Source organism: Pygocentrus nattereri, chromosome 18 (genome assembly GCF_015220715.1).
Source record: "Pygocentrus nattereri isolate fPygNat1 chromosome 18, fPygNat1.pri, whole genome shotgun sequence".
In the NCBI taxonomy this organism is placed as follows: Eukaryota; Metazoa; Chordata; class Actinopteri; order Characiformes; family Serrasalmidae; genus Pygocentrus; species Pygocentrus nattereri.
In genome coordinates, this window is record NC_051228.1 from 31485560 (window position 1) to 31505496 (window position 19937).

Genomic DNA, 19937 nt, shown 5'->3' on the forward strand with positions numbered 1-19937 from the left:
TATGGAAACTAAGCTACAAAAAGAGCTTATGATGATTGTATTATTTTTATTTTAACTATTTTGCCTGCAGCAGTTTAGCTCCACCCCTTCACACTGAAGTTATAAGTAGTTTTTCAGCCTGGCCTGCTTTTTCAATGGGCCACCGATCAGAACAGAGGTCATTTACATTTGTCAGTCTTAAAGGCACATTACACAGCCTGTTCAGTTCTGAGAGATAAAGAGAGGTTGGAAAATGGTCATGTAAAAATTACATGTCATAGCTGGACATCAAGGGGAAAAATTTATTACCAAAAAATGTAGGTCATGGGCTCTTTAATAGGTAAAATGATCAAAATCTTTGATATGTGAAAGTAGAGAGAGGATTGGATAGATAGGGAGAGTCAGAGAGAGAAGAGATGGAAAATTCTGGTCTTTTTCAGATGCTCATTCAGAATGCATTCTGCAGTGCTCGAGTGTCATGGCCTGTGGGGAGGTGAAGCAGAGGTGCTTTATCTCCAGCTGCCCCAAATAATTGCCTCATGCAGGGCCAGGGTGGGCCCCTAAATTTACCTCCACCGGCTGTGGTGCATGCCTATGTGTTTCCAGATCCGCTTCACTGATTCTCCTGCTTTCCATGCAGCTCCGTGCTGTGTTCTCTCCATCATTCGTCCGGAGAGAGGGTGAGAGAGGTAGGCTTAAAGTTAGGTGTCTCTGACTTACTCGCACTGAGGAGAATTTTATGAGAAGAAGTTTTTTAAGCTTGAAGGCTGCTGTCATGCTGGCTCCCATAGAAGGTCTGCAGTGAAGTCATAGAGTTGGAGGTCCAGAGGGTCCAGAGTGTTTAACCATTAGACGTGCAGTTATTAACTTTATTTTGCTGTAGTATATACATTTTTTTATAATTACATCTAATTACAAAATTAAAGCAATAAACCATGAGAGGATGTGCTTTACTGTGGTTTTAACATGAGTAAAGGATCTTTGATAAAATCACTAACACATCAAAAACTACAACACCTTTTATAAACATCAAAAAAATCTGCTGAAATACACATTGTTTTATTAAATCATTTGAGTTGGTTTAATAACAATTGAGGTAAACAATTGTTCCATTAAGAAATATAGTTCCTTGTATTATTGTTGTTAAATAGCCAAGCACTGCTGAAAGAGGATGGGAATTGATGTATATTACAATCATTTTTGTCATATGAGAATAAACACATCACACTATAACATTATTTAATGTAATACATTTCTCTTTATTAGTGTTTTTTCTCACTAAGTTACCACCACAACAATGCTGATTTCCATTTGCATTTAGAGCAAATAGTATTAAGTATAATAGTTTTATAATATAAGTATTATAGTAAAAAGTCCTTTTTCCCCCCACACTGGGGCACAATGTCAAATGGCGGGGAGCTATATATATATATATATATATATATATATATATATATATATATATATATATATATATATATATATATATATATATATATATATATATATATATATATATAAAGGACTTACAATATACTCCCTACATAGTGCACTTCATATTAGAATATTCATATTAAAATATAATATATACTCCCTACATAGTGCACTTCATATTAAAATATTTATATTAAAATATAATTATATACTCCCTACATAGTGCACTTCATATTAAAATATTCATATTGAAATATAATATGTACTCCCTACATAGTGCAGTTCATATTAAAATTCTGGCTTCTGCACTCAAACAGTACATAATGCATCCAACAAATAGTCATTTGGGATTCAGCCACATGTGCACTGTTCCATAATTGACAAACAAAGTGCGCTGCTTTGGTGTAGAAGCCTGAATTTCATAAATTACATAGAACACTATATAGGCAGCAGAAAGCCGTTTGAGAATCAGCCTGGGTTTGATGCTATTAGAGGCAGATCTAACTAAAACATGGACATTTGAAGTGTGTAAGACACTCAAGTGATATTCTTACTTTTTTTAGATTGCAGATTTATAGTGACTCATATTATAAGTACTTTCATTCAAAGCCTATGATGTTAATTGAAGAGCTGTTTAACCTATTAGCTGTCTTGTAGCCCATTAGTTGATCAATTTAATTGAAGATAAGAAATTAAGTCATCAGCCACTCAGTTGAAACCAGGTTCTTACTCCATCGATAGTCAGTAGTCCATGTGAGCAGCATTAGACTAATCAGCATTAGCGCAGTAATACAGAACACCATTGATATGAGGCAGTTATATGTGTGTGTATAGAGCAAAACATGTAAACATGGACACAAAAATGTAAGATACTTTGAACAAAACCGGACACGTCAAATAAAAAATATAAACAGTTGTCGTACAGTTACTAGTTATTTCTCTCAAACTGTAATATGTAATAAATTACTCTCTGAAACCCATACAGATCTGTAACAACTTTAAAGTATATGAGAAAAGAAAATATTTCAGTGCTTTAATTTGAACAAAATAGCCTATCACAATAAACATCACTCAGAAGACCTGACACTTTCCCTGCCTTTGAACACAATACAGCCAGTTATGCTGTTCAAAAACAGCTGCCTCAAAATGAAATCTTTCTGTATAAAGTGTAATAAAAGTTAAAGCCAGCAGAGCTGTGTCTGGATAAAGATGATGCCTGTGAGGCTGCTCTCTCTTCAAGTTCCACTTGTTTCAGTGAGATACGAGTGAAAAATAATTCATATCAAATTAAACCATGGTGTTATCACAGACGAAAACTACAGTTTCTGTGTGTTAAAAGACCTACATCCTACAGTTTTCTTCCATTTTATGTTTACCCTTGAGGTTGACTTTTAACAAATCTGTGGTTTACTTATGCCAAAAATCATGTTTCATTTATACTTAGCCATTATCCAACCTCTTTTTATTACTGCACCTTTAAAACTGATATATGTAAATCATCTCTGTTCTGATTGGCTGTCCTGTAATGTGCCTACTTCAAAACCTAATGCAGGCTAGAACATTCTTTATAACTTCAGTGTAAATGGACTGAATAGGTGGATATATGTACATGAGTTGGTTGTCATGACATCACAGAAACATTTAATTCAAGGCTGTTTTTGGGTAGTTTCTGTGTATGGACTGTGTGGACTTATCAGTGAATGACACTTTTTGAAACATTAATTAGTGTTTGTATTTACTGCAAATTATTTATTCTTTATTTTAAAACTGTGAGATTCAATTTTCCATCATATTGGCACTTTAAAGAGAGAGAGAGAGAGAGAGAGAGATAGAGAGAGTAGAGGAGATGAGGGGAGGCTAAAACTTAAGCAGTTTTTTGTCTTTACATCATAATTGCTGTGACTATCATTGTACATTGAGTAAATTCAAGCCCATTCCAACACATACTGACTAGAACAGGACAAAGCAAACCTTACATGTAGAAGACAATTTCTGCTGGGGCCTAAAGTGTAGACAAGACCAACCTTGACACTGCTGCATTTAAATCACTTGGGGCATGTAATTTTTTATAGCTTCTGTAGGGAAAAGCAGCACTGATGGGGTGTGGGAGGCATCATATATTGTTCTTTGAAAATGTGCTGTTAGTAAATGCTGATATTTGAATAATTCATGCTGGAATACGCAGTTAAGGAGCTGCAGTGTGAGCAGACTCTTCACTGCTCAGCTGTGTGCCGGAATTAAAGCTGAACTGATGCTGCTGTGTATGTAAAAGTTTATGTGAGCCATTTGTCATGCTATTTGTGATTTATTTAATAGGAATATTTTACAGTAACCAAGATGAGAGACCAATAGAAGCTCACGCAGCCGACAAACAACTTCACTAACCCCATGTACTAACAGCAAGTGATCAAATGTAGTATTAACCCATGTTGCACAGCCTTCAGGATGTGTACACTGGAAATGTCAAGCAAGCACACTGGTTTAATAGTTTGTATAATAGGTCATATTTTATCCCCACGTTTAGCTGCAGTTGCCTGAGTTACATACTTAAAGTGGCATTATTCTGCTCTCATATGAGATGTTGGTATTGTCACATTTCTGTTGTACACTCTAAATCAGTGATATCTTCCTGCTGTGCTTAGTGCTGACCCTAGTCCTCTAGTCCTGAGCCATGTAGCCTGTTTATGTGGACCCTTAGGTGGTTTAATCACTTTGTAAAAACAAGATTCGTATTAAAAGAATATCAACGATATCACCAAAAGCTGCACATCTACTTCTGAAAGTGTTGAGTTCTTCCATTATGTGAAATTTGAGATTCCACTGACTAGAACATCAGAAAAGAAAGGTTATTGTTTGTTTACAGCCTGAGAAACTTAATTTCAAGGTGGAAAAAAATAAAAATTTACCATCAGATGTTCATGTTTAATCGAATTGTGTTGCAAAATCAACAGATATACTTTCTGTTGTTCATTCTGTATGCAGGGTCATTTTATACTGGCTCAGTTTGGTTTTGTAAATCTTATTGCAATGTTGGCTATAAGATATGAACCAAAGTCAAAACCTTAACAATAATTTTCATGTTGAATATGTTCTTTGCTTGTGGAAGATTCTCCAGGAGGAAGGATGTGGATCATGGCTCTAAATGAAAGCTGGTCAAGAACGGTTTACTAGACATTCTTTGGCTTAGTTTCTCTTTTCTTCTTTCAGACCAGAGGAAGGCAACAGCTTCAAGTTTGGCTGTTAAGTCTCTGCTGCCCAAGCCAGCTTCATCAGGTCTGCGGCCTCCTGGCTACTCCAGACTGCCCCCAGCACGCCTCGCTGCTTTCGGCTTCGTCCGGAGCTCCAGCGTGTCCTCCGTCTCCAGCAACCACTCCACTGACAGCACCCGCAGTGATCCATGCAGACCAGCATACCGTAAGTTACTGAGACTCACACCCACACTTTTTTGTCTATGTGGGATATTTTTTTATTGACTTTGCGTTATATTTAAAGATCTATGTTTCTAAATGGCTGGATCCTAACAAAACCCTTTAATTGGTATAGAACCTTTACAGTATGTGGTGGTTCTTTGAACAGTCTTCACACATGTACATCCTGTTAAAAATGTTTCAGTAGAGAATCAAAGTGGTTTTCTTAAAGCAGAGTGTCCCAGCCACCAAGCTGCACACTGATAATGGGCTGTGGGTCATTTTGTACCAGGCCACAACAATACAGTGCTGAGCTGAGGGGAAGTAAAAGCCTAACTGCTGAACTGCTTAATATGCAAAATACAGCAGAACAACAGAAACAGAGTGAAAGTCCTGTGGTTTCAGTTTTTGAAATGACACAAAAATTCACAAATGATGGCGCCAAAGTGCGAAACATAACTAAAGAATGGAATTCATTGCTTTGAATGACCAGCTGTTTTCTGTTGTCAAAGACACTGGACACTGGGTGCTCTCTGTACTGCAGTAATTTTAGAAAGATAAGTTTATTTACCTGTGATGGACTGGTGACCTGTCCAGGGTGTACTGCCTTCTGATGATTGCTGGGATAGGCTCCAGCTCCCCCTGCAACCCAGAAGGATAAGCGGTTTAGGAATAGAAATGTTGTTATTCATTGTCAGTTCAGTTTGTCCTATTGAAATCCTGATTTTGATCAACAATAAGAAAATTTCTTCATGCTTTTTGTTCCATTTTTCACCAAAACACAAAAAAGAAACACATTGGCCTGATTTTCACTTTCAGTTTTGGAGAGCAAGTTTCATTTTGGTGCATTACTATATAACTAGTGTTTAGTATTCACTAATGTTAGGACTAAGTATGTTTATTTAAGACTTGATATGTGTGGGTTGCTTTAAAGGAGTCTTGGTTTCTGTTCAGTTCATAGCTAGCTAGTGTAAAGTGACTATTGCTTTTTCCATCTACATACTTATGTGAGGCTGAGGTTTCAGCACTTACAGTCACCAAAACACCAAGTCTCCATAACTGACACAAGAGTGTCAGTACATTTATATTTTACATTTATGGCATTTGGCTGACGCTCTTATCCAGAGCGACTTAGAATTTGATCATTTTACACAGGGAGGCCAAGGTGGTGTTAGGAGTCTTGTCCAAGGACCCTTATTGGTATAGTGTAGGGTGCTTGCACTGGTCGGGGATTGAACCCCAGTCTACAGCATAGAAGGCAGAGGTGTTAACTACTACACTAACCAACCACCATCAGTAACGTACCGCACTTTTCATTCACAAATATAACACCACACTATATGTGCTTTGTATATGGAAAACAGGCCCAGGACTTTTATCAGCCCTACATTGTGTTTTATATTGTTGGGTTAGTTTTGTAACAGATCAAAACAATAAAACCACCTCCTTGTAGCTACACTCATTGTCCATTTTATCAGCTCCATTTACCATATAGGAGCACTTTGTGGTTCTACAATTACAGACTGTAGTCCATCTGTTTCTCTTGTTAGCCTCCCTTTAACGCTGTTCTTCAATGATCAGGACCCCCACAGGACCACCACATTATTTGGATCATTCTCAGCACTGCAGTGACACTAACTTGGTGGTGGTGTGTTTGTTGTGCTAGTACAAGTGGATCAGACACAGAAGTGCAACTGGAGGTTTTAAACACTGTGTCCACTGATTGTCCAGTCTATTACGCACCCATTTCTTGTTGGTCCACTTTGTAGATGTAAAGTCAGAGACAGTAGCTCATCTGCTGCTACACAGTTTGTGTTGGTCATGTTCTAGTCCTTCATCAGTGGTCCTACCGCTGTTGGCTGGATATTTCTGGTTGGTGGATTTTTCTCAGTCCAGCAGTGACACTGAGGTGTTAAAAACTCCAGCAGCAATGCTGTGTCTGATCAAAATATAGACTCCTGACTGCTTTTTGTTTATGCCATGATCTGTGAATGAATATAGCCGCGTGTATTCCTCCTTCAAATCGATGAAGACATTAGCTTCTTGATGTCATTTTCAACTAAAGGGTGTCTGGAGTGCTCCTCACAAGACAAGGAGTCCAGTGAACGAAAAGAACAAGCAAAGCATACCGCTCTTGTTAAAAGTATACAAATTCCTGTCAACAAAAATGCATACATTGTGGAAATGAACCCCCTGCCAATGCCTTATGTTGGTGAGTGTACTGTAAATGTGTTTGTGCTTCACCTAATGTAGTTCTAACCATAAGAAAACAAAAGCAACCAAAAGAAAACCTGTTTCACTCATTTACGTTTTTTTCTTATTGCTGTATTGTTTGATAAAATTATTTTTAAATGAGAACCAGCAAAGTGTTCCCACAGTGTCAAGGTTCTCATGTTTTCTCATAGTCCTGATGACGTTTGACACCCAGAAAGAAGTAAATACAGAATTACACACACATTTACTCATGCAAACTGTAATCATTGTTGTTGTTATCATATAATTTGTATAATTTGCTCCGAGCAGCTCGTTCATATAGTAGATGATTGTGTGTAACTCTGGAATTACTGTATACTCTCTTCAGAAGCATGGTGTTCCTGCACGTCCCTGACTGAAGTGCGTGTGTGGAAAGCGTCGGCTGCTTGAGCCGCATGTGTTTTTAATGCGTCCTACATAAGTAATGTTAGTTAGTCTTCCCCTGGTTACAGCTGACGTGCAGCTGAGCTCAGATGCTTTGAGACGAATGAGTCACTCACGGAGTTACATCATCACCTCTCTGTAATAAGTCTCTCAGGAGGAGGAATCCCTCAGCTCTCACAGTAAACACATGCACATACAGCGAGCGAGAGAGGGAGAGAGAGCGTTATAGTGAGAGAGAGAAAAGCAAAGACGTGTGAATGTGTGTGAAATTTCTAAATAAGGTGTCGGAGACTGAAATAGAGGGTTGAAAACATCTCCGCTGCCTGATTCAGTCTTTCTGGATTGCTTATGCACAGTTATTATGTTTGACATTCAATGTATGTAGCTAAAGTCGTTCACTTTTAGCCAAAAGAACTTACAAAGCGTTCCAGCTTGTGCGTCACTGTCTAAACCTCGTAGATATGACATGTTGTTCTACGCAAGAGCTTTTCCACATAAAGCCTGTTATCTGTCTATCTAATCCGCTCAGCAAGGCAATACAGTGAACCAGTGAAACAAGCAGTAGCTTATGGATTGTGCGTATGTGGAACACTATTATAGTGCTTCCTTTAGCTGTAAACACTGGATTGCTTTAGGGCAAAATAATCACTGTCCTGACTGCATGTTCATGCCAGATGCTAATAATGTTGATTGGCCTCTGGCTAGAGAGATGAAAATGAGACAAGTGCTTTATCAATGCCTGGTGTTAGCAGATTGCCTGCCTCAGTGAAAAAGCAATTAAATGTCACATCTAGCAAGCCACTGTGAGAGACAGTGGAAAGTCTTTCTGAACTTGATTTTGTATTTAAAATCAAATATATACACCGTATGGACCATTCAACTTAATTCAAACTGCAGTTCCACAGAAAGTCTTCTTCTTCTTTCGGCTGCTCCCTTTAGGGGTCGCCACAGCGGATCAGCAGTCCCACAGAAAGTAAATTTATTAAAAAAAACATTTAGGATTTTTAAAATTATTTTAAGAGATTATGTTATGGTTTATTTAAACCTGAGGCATCAGCTGGAAAAAAAAGTTAAATATATGCAAATTCATTTATGGGGTGCTTTCTATTGGGAGGTGTCTGTAATAAACCCTATCCCCTAAACTTCAACTTGTGAAAGTAACATATTTTCACAAGTTGATTTTTTTTTTTTAATTATCTTTTTGATTTATTTTGAAGTCAAGTTGAAAGATGTAACTTTATCATAACACTGTCCCATGTTTTCATTTCACAATTGAAATACAAAGTGTGTAGACGAAGCCTTATTTTAACCACACCCCTGCATTTTAGAGCAGTAAGTGAGACTGCATCCCTGTCCATCATGACCACATGGTAAGCTGTTAGATCCTATTGTTTTGAAGTAAATGTGGCCCAAAGTCTGGAAATCAGTGTGTAACATTCAGAATGGTCACTACAGAAACACGTTCTGCAAATAAGTCAACTTTCTTTTCTTTAATGTGTTTCTTTTTTCTATAATTCTATGTGTGTACTTTTCAAAGCTGTATTTGCTTGTCATGTACTAGCTATTGTTTTTTTTAAATTAGCTAAAAGTGTCATTACCGCAACATATGGTAAAGTTTCCGTAGTCTTATGATTATTTTGGTAGTGATAAAATGGAATGTTCAATAATGTGTTTACTAAGATAAACATTATCAAGGTTGTTCAAGTGAAAGTCCAAAGTGTGTTTTCAACTCTGATTTTGAGCCAGTTTAGTAGAATGATACTGTCTATATACAGTACTGAGCAAAAACATCCCAAGTACAAGTTATTCATTTTTCATAGTCAGAAAAACAGGAAACATATATATTTTACAGAACATTACACAAAAGAGTCCATCATAAAGGGTAATATGAAATCTATCACTATTTAATTTGTTTTAACTTTTTTTTTAACTTTTACAGCTGTGTCCTCCCAACAAAAGATGTTCCCAAAAAAGTCCCTGACGTTATGTTCCCCTTCACATTGTTCCCCTAACATTCACAAAAGCAACTACACAAACACACCTTAGCTGCCTTCAAATTTCTTTATCACTTGTATAATGAAGGGGAAAGTCGAAAGTAAATGAGTGAAAAAGGGAAAAAAACAGGAATTTCCAAAACTAGAGTTCAAAAAATATTTGTGTATGTGTAATTGAGCAATGAATAAAATACGGTTATATTAACATACAGTACGTTATTAAAATAATTCATTTTTTCCTTTTCTTGTAAAATGTCCATCTCATGAATAAAGTTTTCCTATAGGAGTGACAATATTTGACCTGACCTAATCCAATAAGAACTTTAAAAAAAAAAAAAAAAAAAACCTAAGCCGCCCAACCTGTTGCTCAACAGATGCCTGCAGGGGCAGGCCAGCCTGCCTGGACATCAGTTCATAAGGTGATAGAGTGTGTATGTGTGCTGTATACAGTGATTTATATGTTTATAGATGATATCCCTCCTGGGATCATCCTGATGCTGTGGCCAGCTGTCCCCTTAAGCAGACAGGGGCTTTTATAAAACATCTACATGAGCTCCTGGAGCCTCCAGTCATGAAGGAATGTAGCATGTTGTAATGGTGCAAACTATTGATCCAGGCTTTCTGCAGACACTGCAGTATCTGGGGAGTTCAAGTCTCCGAGACTGAATGAGACTGAATCGATTTCTGAGGCCAAACCGATAGCAGTAGGCCTGGCTTGTAATTGGCTAAATGGCTTTGAATGGTAGAATGTGGATTATGATGGCAGTGGCAGCTGGATTGATTAAGCTGTTGCTACACTCTGAACTGTTATAGTCAGATGGAGGCATATAATATCTGTCTTCAATTTCCCTCTCGCTGAGCAACTGCTCTGGGAAACAATGCATTAACCCAGAAGGTGCAGACTGAGTAACCCACTGGCCTCCCTGTCTTATGTCTGTAATACTGTCAAATTATTCTCCCCATGATTATCAATACTATGCTCTTACAGTTACTCCATCATCACTACTGGACTCATCATTAGCAATATCAACATACAGTGTAAGTAATTGAAGAGACCACCCTTCATTTATTTAATTTCCAGTCAAGTCGCTTATTAAGTACAAAATTCATAAAATATATAGAGAAAATGGGACCCCTAACAACTATGCTGACCACTAAAACTGTCACCATCAGATGAACACTGCTTAAAACTTAAAGCTCAAGCTTAAACTGTACTCTTGCCTCAGATCTGTTTCTGTCCATCCTTCCACTGTGAGAAGATAACTCAACACTGTGAGTCTGAAAGGATGTGTAGCTGTGAAGAAACCGTTACCGAGTGAAGGAAATACTAAAAAGAATCAAACAAATAAGTTGCTTTTGTTGACCACCCAAGAGTCCAGACCTCAATATCATGGGCTGATTTGGGAATTATTTGTCATGTGCTCACAGCATTTCTTTAGTCTTTAGCCTTTATCTTTCCTGCCTTTTGAAAAATGAATAATTTGTAATAAATAATGGCCATTTTTTACTTGAAAATCAGACAAATGAAGGCTAGTCTTTGACTTTTCACAGTACTATAGGTCTTATTCTAATATCATCACCATCATACTTTTATATTAACTCTATCATTGCTAATATGCAACCTACTCTGTCATTTCAATACATTTTGTAATAAATTTTAATAGAAGAAAACCTGTCATAGAGGGAGAGAGATTTTCTCCACAATAGTAACTTCACAGGAGAAGGCAAAAGTGTGTTTTATTGTTAATGTAAAGAGCATTTCTATTGGTCCATTTATCATGAAGTTTTGACACGATATAAAGGACCACATCATTTATCCATCCATCCATCCATTTTCTAAGCCGCTGCTCCGTCAGGGTCGCGGGGGACCACATCATTTAAATGACATATAATTGAGAATCAATAAAAATGGAGATGCATGTTTTTTGGACAGCAATGAAATGCCTTTTATGTTTCATGGCTTTAAATCTATATTTATTATTTACATTTCACAATAATATTGTCACTGTAGGAAAGTTCAGACACTATTTGATTTAACCAGTAAACCCTCAAAATCTCGTTTATGCACAAATTGGCCCTTGCAAAATGGCAGAGCATGCCACACTCAAGCTAACATCATCATACGTGTACACTCGCTTAGTTGAAAGCTTTCTTTTTTATTTCTCTCTCTCTCTCTCTCTCTCTCTTTCTCTCTCTCTCTCTCTCTGTCTCTCTTGCTCTGTAGAAAGAGCCAGCAGGTCTCAGGGTGCAATGAGAGAGTGCATGTTTAATGGAGGCCTTATTTAGCTGCTCTTCTGAAAGGCAGCCTTCTGTTTGAAGCTGGGTTTGGCCTCTTGCTGCGAGATGTTGAAAGGCTGCAGCATCATTTGACCTTAACGAATAATCTTGCCAGAGTGCCTTTTACACACTGACAGGAGACACAGTCTCCCTCTGAGTGTGTGAGTGTGTGTGTGTGCATGAGATCGCTTAGATGGAGTAGAATAGGGCAAATTATGTGCTGGTGCTCGACTCTTCATAAACCTCTCAGGCTACTTTATCATCTCATATTCTCTGTGCATGGAGACATTTGCATCTCTTCAGGCCACCCCCCCCCCCCTCCTCCCCCCTGGTCTCTGTCTCTGGCTGTGAGTGAAGTGCTGAGTGTCTGCTCTTCAGGTTTTGAGCTTTCAGTGAGTATGCAGGCCTGATGGATGTGATTTCACTCTTCAGCTTGTTGGGGGATTACAGCATAAGCTTCTTCAGCGCAACACTGCTTACCTTGTTGCATTAGGGAAAGCTTCCTACCTCTCTTTGTCTGGCCTACAAACACACACCTTTCCCAGTAGATCATCCCATCTCAGTACTTAACATCATGGCAGGAGGGGGAGTGGATGGATGTTGAATACCTTAATGATATACTAGTTTACACACTGTGCGATTGTATGTGTTGCTACTGCAGCAGAGTTCATCTTCGGTCACACTCAGGTTCAGGTTCATAAATATCTATAAAAACATATTTAATATACACAAACAACTGGAGAAGCTATTTAAATCATAGTTCTGTGCAGAAATTGACACATCCTCTACACAGAACAAGTTTAATCACATAAGCTGTGATTGAGTTTAATAATTTGGGGGGTGGGGAAAGAGACAATATAAAATGTGCCCTAACTTTTGCACATTCTACATTTAATGTTTTTTTTTTTCCTCCTTTGAACATTAAATTCAGCAAATAAACCATATTTGTGCATTAAAATGTGCAGAAGTGCTTCTCTGTAGATGATGTGAACTTATTTTCACTCATAAAGTCAACAAAACATCATTTGTCTGGGGCACCTAAACTTTTGAGTACAACTGTATAATGAGAAAAATATAATAGTAATAGATATATCTTGCATATCTGACATTCTAAACTGAACGCAATTAAACTGAATACTCTACTGAGTATTCTAGCATTTCATAGTCAGTGCAGTTGAACTGAATATTCTTTATTCAATATTCTAAGAATTTAAAATGCAGTCTAATTTAATACATGCTGGGATTTATTGAACATTCTAATGCTTAAAATCAAATCATTTGAGCTGAATATTAATTATTTAACATTTCAACATCATTGCATCAACTGCTCATGGCCAGTCAGCTGTGTAAACAAAAATAAAAAGTTGATCAGAAAAAAAAAATCAGCACAGGTGCATATTTACACCTTTATATCTGGCCCATGCTACAGGTAATCAGGATGACTTTAAGGCCAGTTCGTCCCCTCTGACAATCACAAAAGATCTTCATTTCAGGTTTGTCATTAATGATTCTTCTCAGATTGTCTATAATCCAGTCTTCATCCTTTCAGTCTAGTCACACTAGTCATGGCTGCCTCGGTTTCGACCAATTGATATTTAACATCTTTAGTATTTGCAGCTCATCATTCTATAGTTTGGGGTGTGATGCAGATTCTCTCATATGAAACAACATTTAGACAGCCAATCTGAGCCGAGCTGAATGGAGAACCAAGCTGAGTAAAGGGTTAAAAATTATTTTAACCTCATTCACATTGTAAAAAAGGAATTCAATATATTTTCTCTCACTTTTAAACTACAAAGTGCACAAATAACTAGCGCAGTACTCTTTGACTCGCTGTGGTTTATTGTGCTCTAAATTCATGTTTATTACCAAAAAAATTCTACAAGGTTAACCCACAATGTTGCTTCATGGTAACAAACCCTTTTTCCTCATTTTCAAATGACATATGGCATACTTAATCATGCTAAAAGGGGGTAATAATGAGGGAAAGAATTTGAATAAAGCAAGAGAAATCATATATTTAGTCACAGATCTCCTCATGAGCGTTTTTGGCATAATGCAGCATGTAGATGAAGCAGTTTACTGCACCAGACAGTAACCAAATATATGACTCACATCTGTTAGAGTGGGAAGTTCAGTGGTTAATATTAAGTATCATATAAATCACTGTTATGTTTGAAATTTCAGAAATATGTTTGTTGTCTTGAAGCAACACTGTGTTACAATCATTTTATTGAAGATCATTTTGTGCTTTTGCTTATTTTGGAAATCTAACATAAAATATTTAGCATGTGTGTGACGTGCAACCAGAAGGATCAAAAAAGAAGCTTTACTTGATGAATTGTAGATGCAGAGAGTAGTCAGGAGACAGACAGGGGACAAGTCCAGTAAACACAACAAAACAAGAAAGGCGATCATAAACAACAAGGGCAAGGCAAGGCAGAGTCCACAGAACAAGCAATGAGTCAAAAATATGAATCCAAAAAAACAGGCAACCGTATAAAAGAGGAAGTCCAAAAATTAGAGTCAGGAGGAAAAACAGACAAGAAGTCAAACCAAGATCAAAGTCAGAACAGAAATAACACTCAGCAGTTTCATGGGGGAAAACAGTACTTCACAATTATATTAATCTAACGCCTGGGCTTATATACTAAACTAAGAATGTCATGTGACAAACACACAGCTGTAGTTTATTAGAATTCTGGCAACCTAGATCGCAGATAGGCTGATGAGGAACTGTCCTGAGTCATGTGATCTTGTGGAGGAGTCTGGAAATTGGAGTCCAGAAAGATCAGCGAAGCAAATAGCTCTTCCTCGTGAGTCCACAACGGATTCTGGTGAATGCAGTTTCCTTCTATATGCAGACAGGTTGCAGGCGTGACAATGTGTGCAAGTTATAAGCCCGTTTCAATCTGTGATGACATGTAGCAGTCAGCATTCAATATGTTTTACTATCATTAGTTTTGTTCAGAACATGATTATTTAAAATCCATTATTTAAAAAATAGTTTCTTTTTTAAGTTGTAACACAATTTTAACTGTTATTTGTAGTTTATACAGTCCTATATAACACCCTTTATTATACATTCCTTTCCATTGTTGCACAGTTTTGCCTCAAGGCAAACATACCCCAAAAAGGCCCCTGCATGCATTTGTTTAAATATGATTTAAGAATTGTTTTTGATTTTAGTTATCATGCCTATTTTTGCTAATAAAATTAAATCAAACATTTTTTTTCAACAGAGGGTTAAAGAAAGTGATTTCTTTCTAAAAGGGTGAAAGAACTTTGCTTTATTTCCATAATTAGTAACTACTACCAGTTATTAGGCAATGTGTTGAGCAGAACATATTGAAAATTGATGCATTCTCTTTAATGGACTGTTATTAAATGGAATGCTGCTCTTCATTTATCTTTGTACTGTAAATCTGCTCTTCTTTAGTACAGAGTGAACATGGGCTTGAAATGTGGTTGCATCATGTTCTGCAGTGGAGCATGGCACTGGAAGGTGGTCTCAGTTTCGTGCACACCCATCCACGCATACAGAGGACGCATGGGAGAAAATGACCTTAGCTGAATGTGGCGCAGCACTGATTGATTTTTTGTCAGGGGTGAGGTGGGGGCGTGTATTTGTGTACATTGGAGGTGGAGCAGTATATGGCCTCCACCTACATGCATCCATACATCTGAGGGTGAAAGGCATTCGAACCGAAGATATCGGTTATCTGTTAACCCACAACCCCAGCTGGCTCTATATAACGTGGCAAGACATAAGATAGTCTGGGGAGAGAGGGCTATTCATCACGGACGATATATCAGCAGTCAACGCATTAACATGTTAATGTATTAACGAATCAAAGTATTAATCAATACATGCAAAATGTTATTACTGTCATTAGCCTGATATTGCAGTTACAGCCAATATTTACTACCTATACAGTGGCCCCAAAAAGTATATATACATTTGCTATACTTAAATATGCATTAGGTCTATTATCTTAGGAAACAAAATATCAACAATATCAAAGATTTTTTGTTGAACAGGCCATTCTAAAACCCGTTATTTTGCATAGAAATAAGAATTAAAGAATTCAGTAACTCTTTCTATGTATCCTGTATTAATGATACTTTATAAAAGTATTCATAAGACATATAGCATGCATAATACCTTAAAATGCCTGTATGTCATTATTTCATAAATAACACTTTTATATACACTGGCTATAATGTTATAATATGAAGTGAACATAAATGTAATACACTATAATAAGGTTCTGGTACATCTTCTGTATAGCATCCAGGCCCATCACAACAGTTGCGATGGACTGGCAACCTGTCCAGGATGTATCCTACCTTCCGTCCCATAACCTCTGGGATAGGCTCCAGCACCCCCCACAACCCAGAAGGATAAGTGGCTTTTGGGGGGGACGACACCATTGTAGGAAAAACAGCCCCAGTCTTTGTGCTTTACAGTACTTTTAGTGCACTCTGCTTGGAATTCATTTCCAGGTTTTTTCCACACAAAGACTCCACCATCAGTTGGTTGTTGTGCTAAAAGTGTTTTTCTCTGAAACAAATATCATTTTGTTAAACAGTTTGTGAAGAAACCTGGTAGGTAGCCAGTGATCCATCTTTGTCCTTACACTCGCTGCACTGTATTATGTGCCTTACAATCCAAATGTGTTATTAAAATCATCACTATTGACCAAGGCAAGATAAGTTATAGGTTTTTTTATTATATAAATATATACATATATATATTCAGGTTAACAATCATTGATTTAGGATCTCGAGCCTTATTCCCACATGTAGAGTAGACATACAGTCATGACGTCTAACCCCAAACCCTAGCTGTGTGCTAAAGGTGGGCATTTACTCTGCTCATTCAGTAATACACCACTCAGAGAACTCCTCGCCAAAAAGGAGAAGAGGAACTGAGAGAAGTGAAAAAGTGGGGAAATGTGGGATGAGAGAGAGGGAGAGGGAAAGAGAGGGGGAGAGAAAGGCAGAGAGGAAGAGAGAGAGAGAGCGAGAGAGAGAGAGAGAGAGAGAGAGAGAGAGAGAGAGAGAGAGAGAGAGAGCGCGCGCGAGAGAGCGAGAGAGCGAGAGAGCGAGAGAGCGAGAGAGCGAGAGAGAGAGAGAGAGAGCGCTGAAGAGCCGGCAGGAAGCGGAAAGCATTGGAAAGTGAGGAGAGAAATGTAACGTGAGAGAATAGTTTGTGTGAGAGTTATTTGTTAGGAGAGTGAAGAGAGTGAGCGCAGGGTGCAGAGAGAGAGCGCAGATGCCATCACTCACATCGTCCTGTGAGTCATCCTCACTGGTGAGAACAGATGGTTCTTCCTGCAACACACACACACATGCACTCAGTGATTCTGTTCACTGTGATAGCGTGGGCCAGCTTCCATCTATTTGTTCAGAGCTTCCATTTAATGAGTTTAATCAAATGCTTTAATCAAGTGGCACTAGTAGTGTCATATCAGTATATCAAGTACGATACACACACACACACACACACACACACACACACAGTCTTCTCTCTCTGCTTAGTGGAGTTTGAAATATCTGACTGATCCTGACAGGACCTGACTGCTTATATATGAATCATTCCACTCAACTGGATAAACTCCAGTGGAAGGCATTTCAACGTTTAACTGACTTAGACATTAGACTAAAATCTATTTTAAAATTTTGTTTTCAAAGGCCTCATGTCTTAACTGATTTTATTTTTTAAAATAAATGATTGAGCATTCCATTTTTTCACTACCAAAACGATCATAACCCCACCGAAACTTTACCAAATGTTCCAGTAGTGACAATTTTATCTATCTTGAGCATAACTCAAAAACACTGATCACTACATGACTAACAAATGGTCTAGAACTGTTATACACAGAAAATCCTAATATTTTTCATTAAAGCACAAAAAAGTCTCCTTAATTGCAGAAAAGATGTGTTTTGGTAGTGACCATTCCTAATGTTACACACTTAAAACTGCTCACCGTGTGGTCATGAGGGATAGGGGTTCAGTCTCATTCAGTGGAATGGTCCGTATATCAGGCCAGTTGTCCATGCTCCCATGCTGAATCAATTCAGAAAACACAGTTCAGCACAGCCAAAAATTGTTTGATTTGTTTGGCCAAAACAAATTTTTATTATGCATGTTCAGTATGTTCTATGTGCAGAAATAGAGTTAAATATGTGAAGACTAAAATCTTGCTATATCAGCATCGTACAGCATGCGAACAGTACAGTATGGAAAGTTTCTCCAGACTGGAAAACTTTGATGCTGTTCAACAATGAACACGCCCATTAAAGCAGAATTTAAACTTAATTTTAAACACTCGTTAATTTATTGTAGCATGTTAATTTATGTTACTTTATATTTTAATTAACCACACTCTACTACTTTGTTACTACATGGCTGCTGATGCTGTCGTATACGGTTTATTCAACACTTCGGATTGGGTCAATTTCAGAAAATTCTCAGGCTGTATTTGGACACGATGAAATCTCTACTGTACGGTATTTTCTTTTAGGGCTGTTCAGTTCCAGAAATTCTGTATAGTAAAAGTCCTTTCCACCTTGCGTTAACAGGGGTTTCGTGTGCGGATGTTATCTAGATTAGGGCTTGACCTCCTTCTTCTTTCGGCTGCTCCCTTTAGGGGTCGCCACAGCGGATCATCTGCCTCCACAATCATATTTGTGATCCGCATGATAGTTTTGGCACAAAATTTACGCCGGATGCCCTTCCTGACGCAACCCTCACCATTTATCCGGGCTTGGGACCGGCACCAGAAGTACACAAAGTACATGGCCGGTTTTAAATTAGGGCTTGACCGATGTGAGGATTTTGAGATGAACATCAATGTCGATTTTAGAGTGCAAAAAAATTTGAAAACTAATATCAGCTGTTATGATTTGATGCTCCAATAGTTTTAGCTATATACTGCTTTACTGACTGACACAAACGGTCAGTTCTCAGGTAATCAACAGAAGCTATGCACTTTTGGATTCTTTTTAGATTGTTTAATAGTTTAATAATACATGTTGTTACCAGTTCAGCCAGCATTGCTGTCATATATTTAAACAAAGACTGTCACATTCTGAGCTGCCTCATGGCACAATTCATGTGTGAGCAGAATCTGATACATTAGCAGAAACAACAACATTTTAAATACATACAGCAATGTTTATGCAACACATTTGTTTTTCTAGTGTTGATTTTTCAGGTTTCAGGAGTGGAAATATCAACAGTGTCTTTGGTAAATTATTAAAACGGCACAAAAAACCCAGCATGACCAGCAAATGTTTCTGTGATGTATATATTTCCAAAAATATTCACTTACCCATCCAAATCATTGAATTCAGCTGTTCCAATCACTTCCATGGCCACAGGTGTATAAAACCAAGCACCTAGGCCTGCAGACTGCTTCTACAGACATTAGTGAAAGAATGGGTCGCTCTCAGGAGCTCAGTGAATTCCAGTGTGGTACCGTGATCTGACACCACCTGTGCAACAAGTCCAGTCGTGAAATTTTCTCACTACTAAATATTCCACAATCAACTGTCAGTGGTATTATAACAAAGTGGAAGTGATTGGGAACGACAGCATCTCAGCCACGAAGTCGTAGGCCATGTAAAATGACAGAGCAGGGTCAGTGGATGCTGAGGTGCATAGTGTACAGTGTACAATGTAGTGTAGGTCGCCAACTTTCTGCAATTGCTACAGACCTCCAAACTTTATGTGGCCTTCAGATTAGCTCAAGAACAGCGTAGAGAGCTTCATGGAATGAGTTTCCAAAGCTGAGCAGCTGCATCCAAGCCTTACATCACCAAGCGAAATGCAAAGCGTCCAATACAGTGGTATAAAGTGCCGCCACTGGACTCTACAGCAGTGGAGTGGATGAATCACGCTTCTCCGTCTGGCAATTCGATGGACAAGTCTGGGTTTGGTGGTTGCCAGGAGAACAGTACTTGTCTGACTGCATTGTGCCAAGTGTAAAGTTTTGTGAGGGGGTTAGGGTGCGGGGTTGTTTTTCAGGCATTGGGTTCAGCTCCTTAAAGGAACTGAAAGGAGCTCTTAATGCTTCAGCAGACCAAGAGATTTTGGACAATTTTGCGCTCCCAACTTTGTGAGAACATTTCAGGGATGGCCCTTTCCTGTTCCACCATGACTGCGCACCAGTACACAAAGCAAGGTCCATAAAGACAT

General features: G+C 38.1%; 1 protein-coding gene across 3 annotated transcripts in view; it reads left to right on the top strand.

The window, feature by feature from the left end:
- The window catches only part of mtus2a (microtubule associated tumor suppressor candidate 2a), a 117509-nt gene that overhangs the window by 58424 nt on the left and 39148 nt on the right, over positions 1–19937 (top strand). For all 3 annotated transcript variants that reach the window (XM_017681806.2, XM_017681815.2, XM_037547378.1), the window contains exon 4: positions 4621–4827. In XM_017681806.2, the coding sequence (XP_017537295.1) occupies positions 4621–4827 (207 nt within the window). The remainder of the gene's footprint in view (positions 1–4620; positions 4828–19937) is intronic.